Raw genomic sequence first — 16,624 nt, 5'->3', positions numbered from 1 at the left:
AGTTCCCCATGTGGCTAGAGGTCCTGTGTAAATGCAGTCTGTGCTGATCTCCAGGGAAGTGGTTGCCCTCTTCCTATTTATTGAAATGATTCAAAAACAAGGCACACCAAGCAGGCCTAGTGCTACTGCAATTGGCTTCATGGCATTTGTGTCACATAAGGATCTATGTAACTCTTTTGTGAGATGTAGAAACCTTCAGTGGGTCTCAGAGAGCTCCCTACTCCCTTTATAGCGCAATGCATAGGTCAAAAAGCTATGCTTTTTACAGTCAAATAATACATTCAATGTTAAATAGGGAGCTGTGCAGCCTGTGACTAATTACAAAGGGGTTTATATTAGATATATAACGCACTATTTGAATGCAGAAACCTATGCAGGATCTATGCCTTAGCCACACTTGACAGAAGGTAGAGAAAACCAGCAAAACCCAAGGCAAACTCGAATTATGCAGCCGCTTAGGGCCCCAACACCACCAGGGGGCCCCCAAGAGCATCAAGATATCATGATAAAATTTTATCATGATAATTTATTTTTAATAACATTGAATAATACACAGGAAAAAGCCATTTTATATTCCCATTTATATTCATTTATTTTCATAGTTGGCACACCAGTACTAGGTTAACCAATTTCTGCTGTTGGCTGCTGTCACTATTGGGCAAATGCAGATGTGCGCCACATGGGTGGTCGATTAAGGCTCGGGCGCTTCAGTGTATTGTACAATATCTCTCTCTTTATGGAATGATGAAACATCTTGTGCTGAGATGGTGGTATGGGGGGCCCCAATTGAAAATCTGCTTAGGGCCCCATAAAGCTTAGGTCGTCCCTGCTTGGCACACTTTGGTCTCATTGCTGACCATGTGCGTCCCTTCATAACCAGATGTCACCATCTTATAATGGCTCCATGATAATTCCACCGTGATGATGCACATGTCACAAATGTCGTCTCATAACGGTTTGGTGAACATGACATCAAGTCCCATCATCTTCAGTGTTCTTCCCAGTCACAGGATCTGAATCCAAGAGAACACTTGGGATGGGATGGGATGTGGCAGAAATGGAGATTTGCACCATGAAAGTGCACTTCTTCTGACACTACTAATAATAACAACTACAAAATAAAAAAACAACAATATGGAAGAAAACAAAACTCCTAACTGAGTAGGTTAACTTACAGGGTTAAGTTCTAGTTGAGGTCGTCATCTACAGTGAGCATGCTGTTCCTCAAATGTAAACCTAAGACTATTCTTAGGCAAAATGATGTACAATCAAGTGTGGTGTTCCTGATTACACATAGTAACAGTCTGAGATTGATTCTGTTGAACTAGCTCTACTTACACTAAACAGTAAGCTATGCTTACCGATTTACATTGTGTAGGTGTTAGCTTTGAAACCCGTGACTATCCTGTAACCAAGAGTTCTGCTGGTCGCTGTTAACAGTCTCTTTATCTGCTCTGTATCCTCTGTGTTCTTTGGAATTAGGCTGGATTCTGCCCTCTTTAGAGTAGGCTGGCCTAGTAAACAGAGCTAACAGGTTATCAGTGCTGATGAAAGCGGAATTGACCAACATTCAATCTCAGCTCCTCTGAAGGATAAAATGTCCCTTACTGTTAACATGTTTAAACTGCAGTGTATTACAAAAGTGAGTACACCCCTCACATTTCCGCAGATATTTAAGTATATCTTTTAATGGGACAACACTGACAAAATGACACATTGACACAATGAAAAGTAGTCAAGGTAGTCTGTGTGCAGCTTATATAACAGTGTAAATTTATTCTTCCCTCAAAATAACTCAATATACAGCCATTACTGTCTAAACCACTGGCAATGAAAGTGAATACACCCCTAAATGTCCAAATTGAGCACTGCTTGTCATTTTCCCTCCAAAATGTCATGTGACTCGTTAGTGTTACTAGGTCTCAGGTGTGCATAGGGAGCAGGTGTGTTCAATTTTGTAGTACAGCTCTCACACTCTCATACTGGTCACTGAAAGTTTCAACATGGCACCTCCTGGCAAAGAACTCTCTGAGGATCTTAAAAGACGAATTGTTGCGCTACATGAAGATGGCCAAGGTTACAAGAAGATTGCCAACACCCTGAAACTGAGCTGCAGCACAGGGGCCAAGATCATCCAGCGTTTTAAAAGAGCAGGGTCCACTCAGAACAGACCTCGCCTTGGTCGTCCAAAGAAACTATGTGCACGTGCTTAGTGTCACATCCAAATGCTGTCTTTGACAGAGACCCTCTTCTGAAGTCTGTACACAAGAAAGCCCGCAAACAGTTTGCTGAAGACATACTACCCCAATTATTTATTTATTATTTATTAATCTCTGTCTGTACTGTGTTGTGTTGTCTGTCCGCACTTGTACTGTGTTGCACTTGTGTTCTGTACGCACTGTGTCTATGTTGCACTATGTTGTTTCGTTTCACTGTGTACTCTGTATGTAGTTAAAACGACAATAAAACCCCACTTGAATTGACTTGACTTGACATGTCAGCAAAGCACATGGATTACTGGAACCATGTCCTATGGTCTGATGAGACCAAGATTAATTTGTTTAGTTCAGATGGTCTCAAGCATGAGTGGCAGCAATTAGGTGAGGAGTACAAATATAAGTGTGCCATGCCTACAGTCAAGCATAGTGGTGGGAATGCCATGGTCTGGAGCTGCATGAGTGCAGCAGGTGTTGGGGAGTTACACATGAACTTTGAGGGACACATGAACTCCAATATGTGCTGTGAAATACTGAAGCAGAGCATGATCCCCTCCCTCTGGAAACTGGGTTGCAGGGCAGTGTTCCAGCATGATAATGACCCCAAACACACCTCTAAGACGACCACTGCTTTATTGACGAGGCTGAGGGTAAAGGTGATGGACTGGCAAAGCATGTCTCCAGTCCTAAATCCAATAGAACATCTTTGGGGCATCCTCAAGTGGAAGGTGTAGGAGCGCAAAGTCTCGAATATCCCCCAGTTCCGTGATGATGTCATGGAGGAGTGGAAAAGCATTCCAGTGGCAACCTGTGAAGCTCTGGTAAACTCCATGCCCAGGAGAGTTAAGGCAGTTCTGGAAAATACTGGTGGCCACACAAAATATTGACACTTCAGGAACTTTTACTAAGGGGTGTGTACTCACTTTGGTTTAGACATTAATGGCTGTATATTGAGTTATTTTAAGGGAAGCATAAATGTACACTGTTATATAAGCTGCACACAGACTACTTTTCATTGTGTCAAAGTGTCATTTTGTCAGTGTTGTCCCATGAAAAGAGATACTTAAATATCTGCAGAAATGTGAGGGGTGTACTCACTTTTGTGATACACTGTATATTTACTGAAGGAAGTATTTAAGCTGTTCTTTGATATATAAATAGTGTGTATGTGTCTTTGGCTGAGGTAACAAAAGATAAGATGTGGGTTTACATGCTCAAGCCTTGCTCAGGCCTGTTATTATTTATTAACTAAAATATTTATTAATCTATTTTGGCCTGAGAATAAAAAGCTAAGCTCTGATTTTAGTGTCTGGTTTATGTCACTGCAACGGCCCACGGGAAAATATCTTTTCTTATGTTTATTCTGGATACTGGATAGTGCTGATGTCCTCTCGGTGCAGTGAGAAATGAAGAGATGCTCAGCTAGGGTTAGCTTTTAGCTGAAAGCCATGGCACTTACCCAAGGAACTTACCCATGGCACATACCTTAGCACACACTTGATTGTCTGGTTTGTGTGGCTAGCCGTTTTGTGATAACTAGCAGACTCTGGTGGTGATGGGTTGCCTGTATCAGAAAGACATGTAAAAGACACATATAGACACGTAAAAAAAACAAATCCAATAGCACTCAGCAAACAATTCCCATAGAAAAACAAAGAAAAACTGTTCTGTTAAACACTGCCTACCCAAATCCAAGACCTCTAAATCACCTCTAAATGTTAGACTCCACTGATGGGCCTCACTGGGTAGTGAGATCCAGCATTCCTCCAGCTATAACACACCTGCTCCATTCCAGCTGTTCAGAATTCTGTACTGCTCTTGAATCCAGTATAGCGTCTTTATAAAAGAGAGAGCAAAACTGACTGGCTTGTCCAATCATCCTTCTCACCTTGAATATTTGTTAAGTACATAGATATTTATGGTTGTTTGTACTTGAAACATGCTCCTCTTATCATAGAATGTGGCTTTTTACAAATGCATGATGCCCAAAAGGCCAAATCCCAGTTTACTGAGAACTGGAAAAAATGAAGCGCTGTAAATTGATTCAAACAGGAAGTTGCCAATTCCAATCTTTTCCAGCAGAGAGCATCATTCTCAAACATTTGTCCAAAGAAGATGGAAGAGTTCAAAATCAAGAGGAGGGGTCTCATCATCTTGCTGAGAAAATGTGGCTGGTTCTAAGGTACTACTACTAATAATAAAATAGTATTTGATGAGCGAATAATGGAATTACACAGACTGCTGTTGGAGTTGGATATGACTGCAGACTATGAGAGGCTGTGGTGTGGTCAGCAGCTTCCTGCGGCCCTCAGCACAGCTGCTCAGGATGTCTTGCTTTCTTCACAGGAACTCAGCAGCAATGGCACTTAGAGCGACTCACAGGATAAATAAATCTGACCTTCTGGGGACAACAATGGAATTAACAAAGCATACAGCTACAGTGTGTTCAGAGAGTCCATTTTCACTAGGGTTAAAGCTAGACTTTGGACTGCTAGTGGTGAAGTGTTATCATCCCACTCTCTTATTTAATCACATAAAGGGGAATTGCACCGGGTGTACAGTTCAGTGGACATTCAGAGTGGTTTGATGTGAGATTTACTGTAGAGACTCTCTACAGGTGATATAGCACTGTGCCCTGCCTACCGATCCGTCCTACTGCTCTCATAGCACTTATGTAGTTTATCATGTTGTCTTGGGTTTTACCTTCCCACCATTTCAGCTTGCTGTTATCATTTACTTGAGTGGTTCAAAGGTGTACATGGTGAATCAAATTTGACAACAAACTAATTTGCCATTAGCTCAGTTACCTTCTTTCTGTACCGTCTGATACTGATTTTCACCAGGAAAGTATTGTTTTAATACTGGGAGCATTTTCTGGGTGATTTGGGCTATCCACAAAATCCTACCTGGTTTTTGATCACCTCAGTTACCTTGTCTTTACCTTCTGATACAGTGATTTATGCTATCAAAATATATTTTTGCATACTAATAAATGATTTTGTTGGATATATATTTCCTACCCACTGTTTTAATTCTGGGAGCGTTTTCTAATAAATGATTTTGTTGGATATATATTTCCTATCTACTGTTTTAATTCTGGGAGTGTTTTCTAATAAATGATTTTGTTGGATATATATTTCCTACCCACTGTTTTAATTCTGGGAGCGTTTTCTAATAAATGATTTTGTTGGATATATATTTCCTATCTACTGTTTTAATTCTGGGAGCGTTTTCTAATAAATGATTTTGTTGGATATATATTTCCTATCTACTGTTTTAATTCTGGGAGCGTTTTCTAATAAATGATTTTGCAGGATCTATATTTCCTACCCACTGTTTCATTTTCTGGTATGGTGCTTTTAGCCTATCAGAATATTCTACAGTTATATTTAGACAACTTATGAATATACCTATGGTCTCTATAGGTGCTTGGTGTGGCGCAACAGATAACACCTCTACTTGCCAGTGAACTACCACACCATGTGGAAGACTGGGTGACTGTGCCGCACTACACCAGTAAGAGTCCTTGGGCAAGACTCCTAACACTACATTGGCCCACCTCTGTAATACGAGTAACCTTGTAAGTTGCTCTGGATAAGAGCGTCAGCTAAATGCCATAAATGTGTATAGAATTTATATAGCCATTTTATTTTAGGATTATCCAAAGCCACCACTACATCCACACGTGTTTCGAGGTTTAAGCGTAATAATGGTAAAAAGTAGTGAGCTTAAAGTCTGCGTTAACTTTTGAGCAAGGCACAGACCATGCAACAGTGCTTTCTACACTCACATCATGCAAATGTGGATAATAGGGGTACAAATGCAAATGAGCCTCACATCGACCAAACGTCTCTAAAGCAACATTTTAAAAACATATTTTAGCCCAAAACCTTCTAAAAACTAGCCGCACCAACACAGACAGTCTGTGACAGTCACCAAGCAGCACATGTATGACCACAGGGCAGAGGGGATTTCTCTACAGTGAGCTGAACTGTAACCGATGAGAGAGAGACAGAGACAGAGACAGAGAGACAGAGAGAGAGAGAGACAGACTGGTCTGTGATGAGGTCAGTGCTCGCCCGCTCCCGGTATGTGTCAATCAAGCCGTTACGTCACGCGTCTCCATGGCGTTTCCGGCGCGGTAGGCGGGGCTCCGGTGTCCCGGTCTGGAGTGTTTGGGGGGGGTGGGAGCGCGAGCGCGAGCGCAGCCTGGACACGGACACGCGCGGCCATATTCGGCTTCACACAGAGCCACACCGGCTAGCAGGGGCTAGCGGAGAGTCGCCGACTGGAAGACCACCACTCCCAGAATCCGCGCGCACGTTCATATCGCTACTCGAGTAGAGCGGTTGGAGTTGTTGGTCGGGGAGAAGATTGGGCTTTTCGGGATATATATATATATATAGCTATATATATCGGGCCGAGGCTGAGGGGATGGACGTCCGGTCAACGTGAGACTCGACGGGATTAAAAAACAAGTCCCGACAGCCCCGCTTCTGAACGCGGAAAGTGCAGGTTTTTGGTCGGGAATCTCGTTACTGTTGGCTGAAGCCGATGGGAGCCTCGGGGCCTCGAGTGTGAGAAGTGGAGACGGTGGTTTATCGCGGCGGCGGCGGCGGCGCTCGCTCGCTCCCTCGAGCCGATTAGAGGCGTCGTTTAGCAAAGCTGACCCTAATGTTGGGCTTGTTTTGCTAGCTAGCTAGCTGGATAGCTAGCTAGCAAGTTGGAGTCTGGTACCTCAGTGCTCCAAATCGGCCAAACAGATATCCGGGCTTGTTTTTTCGTTGCGCCCCCCCTGTTCGCTCCGTTTCGGGGTGGTTGTTTTTTTTCCAGGCTAGGGAGTGGTGGTGGTGGTGGTGGTGGTGGTCAGGCCGTGACTGATAGAAAATGTCTGCGAAGGTGCGCCTGAAGAAGTTGGAGCAGTTGCTCTTGGATGGCCATCAGAAGACCGCCAGCTCGCTGAGTGTGGAGACCCTGCTGGATATTCTGATCTGTTTGTACAACGAGTGCAGCAGTTCGCCCTTGAAACGGGAAAAACATGTGACCGAGTTTCTGGAATGGGGTAAGTTGGTTTAGCCGTGTGTCTGTGGTGATGATAGCCCTTGATTAAATTAGCCCCTAATCAGCGGGTGCCCCCTTTGTAACTGTTAGCTGGCTGGCTGGCTGGCTGGCTGGCTGGCCTGGTATCTCTACTCCACTAGCTTTAGCTGCAGTCAGCCGGACCTCTGGCCAGAGCCAGTGTGGTGTCGTGACAGCAGGTCACTGAGAGGGCCATGTAGTAGTCCTCCTATGGTTATTTAGCTAGGTGGCCATGGCTGATTGTGTACTAATTGATATTGGCACCTGATAACTGTAGCTAGCTACATGGGTTTTACTCCTCAGTCAGCTACCTAGCTACAGATTTGAGGATCCCGTTTGCTCTGGTGAATTTGCACTCCCATGCAGAGACCCTGATGACCAGTACTCATGGGTTTTTTTTTTTTTTTAAGTTCCTCCTCAAGGGCGACCAAAATTCCCCTCAACTTGCAATAAAGCCAAGTTTGGTCATGTAGAAATAGACTGTTGCTTGGTGAATAATTAACAGCTCCTCTGTAACGCTGCACCCGTTCCTCCATTTTATGCCAGGATCCCTGTGGTTTACTCAGAACTGTTCTGTGTGCATTTGTTGAGCTCGTTGGCAGGCAAAGGCCCTTACTCCTCACCCTCCTCACCCTCCTCACTGCTCTAACATCATGTAGAGTCTGCGGTAGATGGACCTACGGTGGGCACAGCTGCTACTCTCTCTCTCTCTCTGGGCCTGGCCTGGCCTGGCCTTGTGTCAGTGGTTAGCCAACACAATGAGCGGATTCTCTGATCGGACCGTTTCAGTGACGTCAGTAATGAGATTACAACCCAGTGTGTCCACTCCCTAAAAGAGCACCACTGTCCTTGAGGAACCCGTCACGAGCAGGTGCCACCTCACATCCCAGTCCTCGCGATGAGCCCCGAGTGTGACTCAGTTTCCACAACTCGGGGAAACTTGCTTGTGTTCTCCTCCTCACCCCGCTGCTGGGCCATTCACTTCCTGTCTGGGCTCCTGATTGTGGAAAGTTAAGCTAATTGTTGGCTCGGTAGATGCAATGTGGTCTGCACTTGCTCCAAACCAGCGTACCCAGCATGCTGCACGTGGATGACGTTAGGGAAGCTATTTCCAGAATTCCAGTGTTCTGGTTTTTCTGACAACTCCCTAAACCGCCGTTCAGTACAGTAAAACGTGCTTCTCGTGCTGGGTGATGTTGATACTACTCACATTGCAGCATTATCTAAATAGATCTGGGTGATGAAATGAATCAACTTCAATGACACTGCTTGAGTGGTGGTGTTAGAGATGCACAATATCGGTAAAGGCAGATAACCGCCTAAAATAATATACCTGCGTTGGACAGCCGAGTTGATTTGAATACCGCTTTGAACCGATATTTGACAAATGTATTGATTTCTTGTAGAGCTGGACTGGATTTGAGCACAACGATAGTTCTAGGATGGTAGAGTGAGAATCGCACTGAGCACTCGCGTGACCAGTTAAGATGATTTTAACTCCCAAGACCAGGTTAAGATTTTTTTAGGTGACAATGTCCTGCTGTGCTAAAATGTCTCCATTTTATTCATTTTAGGGCATTTGTGACCTTATACTTTGGGTTTTTATTTAGCACACATCTGTAAATTATATAGATATATAGGTTTCCACATTGATGTCATGCTGCTGGTCAGCACTAGTCAACAGTGTTTGTATATAAGTTCTTACCTAAAATAACTTGTTTCAATTGGGCTGATTTGTGCTTGACCAGACACCAAACAGGGACCAAAAAGGGACTATATTTACATAAAAGAGCCATAATAAATTTTAAGTAGTGTAAACTGTTTCAGAATAACCCAGAAAAAGACGCCGCAGACTTTTCCTTGCAGTTGACCAACTTTACCACTAACCAGTGAATATTATTGTGTGGTGCCCACTGCACAGCCATACTGGTATAGATCATAAATAGCCTAGCACTACTTGCTTTTGGTGTTTTTTTTAGTTTTTTTTTTTAGGGTGTCTTACTCTAGTTTGGTGGATATTTTTTAAAGTTAATCTAGAATTGAAAATTGTATTTAACTTGGTCCAGTACAAGGAAGTGACATACCATGCCCCTTAAACTCCGAAAAAGAAAATGAGGGCTGTAAAATGGGCAAATTCCAAAACAGTCAATGGAGACATACAACAGGGTTATTGCCCTAGTCCAAGATGGCGGTGCAAGAACACTCAGTGTCTACTTCCTGAGACTGTGGTGCTTTTCTTGAGTCATTTTTGCCACCGCTGTGCATCAGTAACGCTGATGAGCATTTACGGCACTGGCAGACTTTTCTAGATATTGGAAAAATTTAAATGTGGCTTTTCTTGATGGCGCTACTCAGGGAGGGCACATTGAAAGAGGTGCGTAAGGGGTGGGAAGACTCAGGAAGCGACTGGGTGTCCATCCTAGCCTAAAAACCAACCCCGACCTAGCAGCATTCCAAATGAGGCAATTCAGCAGCACTATCCGGTGAAACTGGCATTGTGGAGTAATTACATACAAAGAAGCCATCACATACGTCTCATACCTTGAGACATAAATTTAAACAGTAATCCTTTATTTGTTCCTGTTGTACCGCTGTGTTGGAGGCGCCATAAATGGACAGGGTTCACAGCCTATAGCAGTGAGGCATGTTTTCAGATGTTGACAAAGCAGTATGTCTTTCTACAGCGTGGAACTATTTTACGGTGACCTTTTCTCAAGACATGGGACGTGTAAAATGTTACATTTTCTGCTGCACTTTTGACCAGAATACATGTGCAATACTCCCACTGGTAAAAGTGTTCCTGCATTTTTTTTTTAACAAATCATAATGCGAGAGCCTAAACCACGAGGAAGAAACTACCGCAATGTATTTCACTATTGAATTGTAATTACTTAAAGTTGAAATTACTGTGAAGGCACTGCGTTTAGCCCATTAGAAAATGCAGCATTTTAAAATGACTAGGACCTAAAGGATCAGGAAGGTCAGTCAAACTGTATTTATAGCCCAAACACACTGAAAGATGCTCATTTTACAAATTTGAAATAACAGATTATCCAGAATGTAACATCAGATAGTCTTAACAAACTTAGTTATTCTGCATTTTACTGAGATTATGTAGGATTACTGTATTTTCTATTAAAATATTGGATTGTCTGAAACTCTGCATTAATTCATTAGTTACTCATTGGGCAGAAAACAAATTGAGATGTTTCTAACTTCTAGCTTTTCCACAGTATTTATTTGTTTCGTTTAAGTAGGTGAGACACTGCAAAGAGCAGCTGTGGGAATTGCTCCTTTTCTATCAGTAACTGAAATATTGACCGTGTTACACTATTGACTGCAGCTGTAAGTCCACAGTCCATCACTGCTCACTCAGCCACTTTACTGAGTGCTTACAAGCTCATATGTGTGGAGAAACAGGTCAAGACAGCTGTGATGAGAACTAATGAATTTCATTAAGGGTTCAGTTGATATGCCTTGTAGTTGCACTGTCTGTCCAGGTGTTTCATGTAGTGCGTTTCCTAAAAATCAGTGTTTAGGACCATTCTTGCTCTGTCTTCTTCATGTCTAGCTTGGAAAGAAAACAGAGTCGTGCGGCTCCGTAGAGGAAGACATGGAATCGAGGTCAGGAGTATATAGACAGCGGTATGCAGGTGTTTATGCTCCTGTGCCTACCTGATAGCAGGGCGGTGGTGACTAACTAAAGGAGGGGGGATTAAGGGACATAAACATATAAACCCACATTGCCCTGCAGTTGCAAAATTTGCTGCCCAGGAAAAAGACTGTGCATATAAAGTAGGAATGGTTATTGGTTTAGTTGTCTGTAGGAGAACAGATGTGTCTCCTCTCTCTGTGGATGTAATGGGATTCTGTTCATGACAAAAGGGAGGCAGGAGACTAGCTGTGCACCTCTCTGGAGAAGGCAGATAGAAGCCTTAGAGAGCAGCAGCTGAATGGCCCGGCTTACCTCCGGTGTTTACGTGTAAACAGCGTTGGGTTCTGTTCTCTGATGGCATGCTGCAGAGCAGGTTATGCTTCTGTTTAATTCTGACCCAGAGAGGGAGAGGGAGGCAGTGCAAGCAGGGAGTAGGCTTAGGAAACATTGCTACAGCTCTCTAGCTGGCATTCCCCCATGGGATCAGCGCTGTTTATCTGTGCCAGTCTTAAACATCAAAGCCACTGCTAGTCAAGCATGCTGTGCTGCTGCAAAAGCTTTGACTAGAGGATACTCCCCTTCTGAACCCGTAACCCTCCCAGCACACTGCTTTTCAAAAGGATGTAGAAGAATGAAATCCAAGACAACAAAACTACCTGCTCCCTTTGGAGGAATCGATGTGTTGCACTCATTGGATTGGTGCCCTCAATTTGAGATGTCTTGTGTAGGTCGTCTCCTACTTGCTTTACCTTTATCTTCATTAAATTGACAGCAGTGCCACTACACTGAGAGTTAGATTTTGCCTTTGTAGCCAGCAGACATGGTTATAATTGTAATGCAGAAAGCAATGAACAAGCACCATCATACGTACAAACCGGGGCCACAACCATCACTGCAACAACATTTATGGTGGCATTGTAATGATGGTGGTATTGTATATGGAAGTGCTAAGTATAACTGGGCAGTATATTGACTTTTATTGCAATGAATTACAATCTCCGAATCTCTCAACATGCTTTTCTGAACATATCATTAGTGTGTTTCCATTACAAGAAGAGCATTATATAGACTTGAGCAGCACATATGGGAGAAAATATCCAGAGAATCAGGTCCGGACATTTTCCGCAGTTGCCCTTTTGCACATCTAATGTACAAACAGAGGGTTTCTGTGTAGGACACACACTTACGAAAAATGTTCCATGTGGTTTAGGCAAAGGGCAACACTCGGGAGGTACAGCATGACCTACTGTGAATTCTTCAGAAAATTACCTGATCTATTCACACATGGGCTCACTCGGACATTACCCGGACTTCGTACTAGGGGCCTGGCAGGATAATGTCTGGGTAGTGTCTGGTTTAACAGATTTGGATATTTACTTTCACACATACAGCTCCTCCGAGTAATGTCCGGAAAGGTTCTGGGTTGGCGCACCCATCTCCCATCCCTATTTGTATAGCTTAGGTGTATGGCACTTAGTCACAGTGTTGGGGATTGAATTGCACACAATCTTTTGAATAAACCAAAAACAAAATGTGTCCCCTATATTTGCATCTTTTTGCAAGGGTCCAGTTGGGAATTTGATTCTTCTGTTTGCACTTATACCAAGATCCATGCATCTGAAGACTAGCACACGCAATTTTAAATGCTTTTTTTTTTTTCCTTCTAATGATGGCTTAATGTCGTTACTGCCCTCATTAATGGGAATCCCCTGGGGTAATAAGTAGTTGTAAAAGGTTTTGCAACTTGCTTGCCTCTGAGAATGTTCCACTGTATAAATTAAAACCTCATAGCATTTTACATGAAATTGTGGTGCAACCCAGCAAGATCAGCAATTATATGCTAATTGGACAGACCAGTAAAAGATCCAGTGTTTCAGGTGGCTAATAGTATTATTGCGTTCTTGCAGACGTTGTTGTAATGGTTGTCTTGATGGTTCTGATGAAATAACTGCTGTGTCATGTAGCCTAAAATTGCACCTCGCTGGGGGCTCTTTACTTAAATGTGATATATTTTAATACCATTTGTTTGAACTCTTTACCGGTATGTCATTTATTTGTATGTCCTTTTCTTTTCCTCCCCAAAACCAAGTTTTAAGAGCTTAGTTTTAGCTTCCTTCATTAAAGCAGTCCCTGGCTCACAGATTATTACAATTTGTGCTGAAATTGAGGAAATGCATTTTCTGTGTCTCCTATTACATTGGAAATGTCTGGTATGTCCTCCATCATGGATGTTTTTGCAGCATGAGCCCTCCCATCTGCCTGAATAGGCCTGCAAGTTTATTGCACAACTTGTATTCACTGTACAGGCTGCTCTGGCTCATCACATACCTTCCAGGCACACAATTGCAGCTTAAAAAGGCTCTAACTTTTTTTTTTTGATTACGTTTGCAACATGCATTTAATAGTTAAACTCTGTGTATTCAAACTAATCATATCTACAGCTGATTCATGACTCAGCTGATCCATTCAAGATATTTATACCAGCAAATGTGTTCTTTCCTTCCAGTTGTTGCAAAGCTGGACAGGATTTACAGAACATTGCCAGAAATCCTTTTTTAACTTCGGCTGCATATGGCTTTTTAATTTGTTTGTTGCTGTAGTTGGCCAGTACCAAAAACAACTTTTTCTTTTTTGGGTACTGTCAGTTATTCCCCTAGCGCTAGCACTGCTCCTGACCTTCGGAGGGTGCGGACTTAACACGTCTGCTCTGATACATGTGAAGCTAGCCACAGCAAGCACACTCAAAGGAAAGCACTGGATCCCCAGCTTCGCCGTACCAGCTAATAGATGCATGGGCTTAACAGTGATGAGGGGAGAGCATGGTCAGTTGTGCTCTCTTGGCCTCCGGTCACTGATGGCAAAGAGTCATGGCTCGAAATTTTTAAATTGTGACCCCCAGGCTACCGCTGAGCTACTTGGAGTCTTTTTTAATCATGCTAACACTGACATGATAGCGGTCATTGTTCTCCTCTGTGGAGCACCACTGTTCTGCCAGTGGGAGGGTTTTATTGTCCGACGAAGTCCATTCTTAGAACACCTTCACTACAGCGGCTCTAAAACGTCCCACAAAGTTATCTGTTTTTGAAATGTTACCACCCTTTGCCCAGGACCCCATTATCCTGCCTTTTTTGGCATTAGTTAAATTGCGTCCTTTGCCTATAACAATTGTTTTCACTCTGCTACAACTGACTGGTGTGCTCGCTTATATAAATGTGCAGCAAACTCTGTCACATGACAACTTTGACGTCCCGGGCTGAGCTCATTCCTAACCAGGGATGGTTGTAATATTTCTGCTATGACTGCGGCATTAGACAAAGGGTGCTACTAGCTTCTGAGTTTATTCAGTTAGACTTAATTAAATATAAAAGTGCCTAAAGGTGCTTCACTGTGGATGTAAATACACTTGGGTTTGTGTTAATGGGGCTGGAATTGACAGGTAGGCTTTTCACTGTCATGTGCCCACACTGCTATGATGAACTACTGAAATTTTTGGAACCTGGTTTTAAAATAAAAAAGTCTGAGTATTCGGCAAGAATCATTTTGCTTCCTTCATGTGCATTAATATGGTAGCCAATACTTATTGAACAGAGCAATGCTGAGCGTAACTGTGCCCTAGTAGAAATCTAATGCTGCCGGTTTAAAGAGTTGCTTAATTTCAGGTTTGCATTGATAACTTAGCATTCCGGCCTGTATGCACTTAAGACTAAGGTAAAATAAGTTACAAAATGTCTTTAAACGTAAGAGAAAACGGGGAGTCAGGACAGGGCTTGTCAGGAATGTCTTTCAAGACAGTTGGTACACAGTTCTACATGAGCCCTGTAGATGCAGCAGAACACTGATGGTTCTCACTTTGTGATCGTAAGTTGTTCAACGGTCATTCTTTGGAAAGGATCCTATTTTGAAACTGAAGAAATTGAAGTCACCTGACTTCACGACTGAAGGGAATTCCAGTCATTCCTGAAAATATCCTCCCCCAGCACAAGGCATGTGTAGGCGGGCTTCCCTTCCCCCTTCTCTCCCCTCCTCTGCTTCAAGGTGCTAGGCCGCAGGCATGACACAGATTAACTGTTCGGGTCTCCCATACTTCTGTACTTCTCTTAAAGTCAAGTGTGTGCATGAGACCTCCTCCTTCACACAGAGCAAGTCTTTGTTGGCTTAACTGCATTCCCTCAGTAGGGTGATTTCTGTATTTAGTAGTGAGCCAGTGCCTCAGTGTTCGAGTCAGTAGACACTAAGCAGGCCCTATAGGCAGTTTTCAGAACGCAATACTTGACAGTGTTTATAAGAAGCTCTTCTTTGCTCTGATTGGAGGAGAGAGAGTGCAGGAAGGACATAGTTTTGCCTGTTCAAGTCTGTTCTAGCACACACAGTTCAAACTGCCATTCCATTCAAGCTTGATTAAATGTTTTATCTGATCCACGGTTACTTAACTCTTGCTGTGGTGGTGATCTGCTGGTTGAGGCAGAGGGTGGTAGTTTGTAAAGCCTCTATTTGTGCTCCCTTCAGTGCTGTGTTATTGATCTATACAATATGGACAAACTTATGGGCACACCCGGTCGTTTTTTCTTTCTTCTGAAATCAGGGTTTTGTCTGCAGTCCCGGGAAGGCTTTCTACTTGATTTTGGAGCATTGCTATGTAGAGTAGATTGCATTCAGCAGCAGGCGCATTAGTGAGATCAGGATGTTGGATGATCACCTCCCCACATCAATCCAAAAGCTCCACAGCGCAATGTTCGGGGGCCATTCGCTCATTAGAAGGGGTGTACACAAACATTTGGACATATAGTGTGTTTATAGATTTTTTACTTGTTTGGTAATTTGGATATTAACATGGATATTTAACTCTAATTAAAAAAAGATATTTTTTATGGGAAATTTTATTTCCATTTGGAAGTTTTTTACCACCTTTGTGAAACTACTCTTTAATCTAGGCTCCCACTAACACGATTTATACAATCCTTACACATTTTAAAACGGAGCACCACACACACTTGGAATCAGTCCTTCAGCTCTTTTCGCTGTAAGAACGAACAAACTAGATGATTGGACAATGGCTGGGCATCACATACACACAGACAGAAGTACATAACAAGCTTATTTTACACCTCACATGTCCTATAAGTGCACAAACAGGACATAAAAAAAAATAGAGTGAAAGATAGTGTGCGTGACTGTGCGGTTGGAGAAACGTAGACATGATTTACTGTTTTTAGAGCAGGAGAGAGATGTAATAAGCAACACATTCCTATGAACTGACAGCTGACTTGAAATTGTAAAGTTAGTTGAAATTGGAAACTTGGCAGCTCATCTGTCTCTGCGGTCCACTGGACATCTGCTATTCCTGCGCATCTCTTAGCTACAGCTAGAATGACTTGTTCAGGTACATCTCATTATAGAGAACTCTCTTTCAGTCGCAGAAATCGAACATACTTGAGAATATTGGGGAGTGTCCAATAATTTAGGAGCTCCTCTCACACTACCAGATCAAATACACAGTCAGCTTCTGCCGACAGAGCTCCTTAAGTGAGTGTGCAGTGTTGCAGTTGATCTTGAGATATCAATGATCTTATCATTTTTAAACTCTCTCCTGTCTTTGAAGTAGCCATTTTTTATTAAAAACCCCGGTTATCCTGCAATAATTGACTGAGAGAATGTAGTCTTAGATTAACATTGC

The 16,624-nt window shown here is 42.8% G+C and overlaps 1 protein-coding gene across 3 annotated transcripts in view; it reads left to right on the top strand.

Annotated features, from left to right (window-relative positions):
• Positions 1-6,414: 6,414 nt before the first annotated feature.
• Positions 6,415-16,624, top strand: part of cdc42bpb (CDC42 binding protein kinase beta (DMPK-like)) — a 58,232-nt gene continuing 48,022 nt past the window's right edge. For all 3 annotated transcript variants that reach the window (XM_072682702.1, XM_072682701.1, XM_072682703.1), the window contains exon 1: positions 6,415-7,278. In XM_072682702.1, coding sequence (XP_072538803.1) covers positions 7,104-7,278 — 175 coding nt within the window. In that variant the 5' untranslated portion in view covers positions 6,415-7,103. The remainder of the gene's footprint in view (positions 7,279-16,624) is intronic.

This window comes from Salminus brasiliensis, chromosome 1, assembly GCF_030463535.1.
Source record: "Salminus brasiliensis chromosome 1, fSalBra1.hap2, whole genome shotgun sequence".
NCBI lineage: Eukaryota > Metazoa > Chordata > Actinopteri > Characiformes > Bryconidae > Salminus > Salminus brasiliensis.
This window is presented reverse-complemented; position numbering and strand designations above follow the sequence as displayed.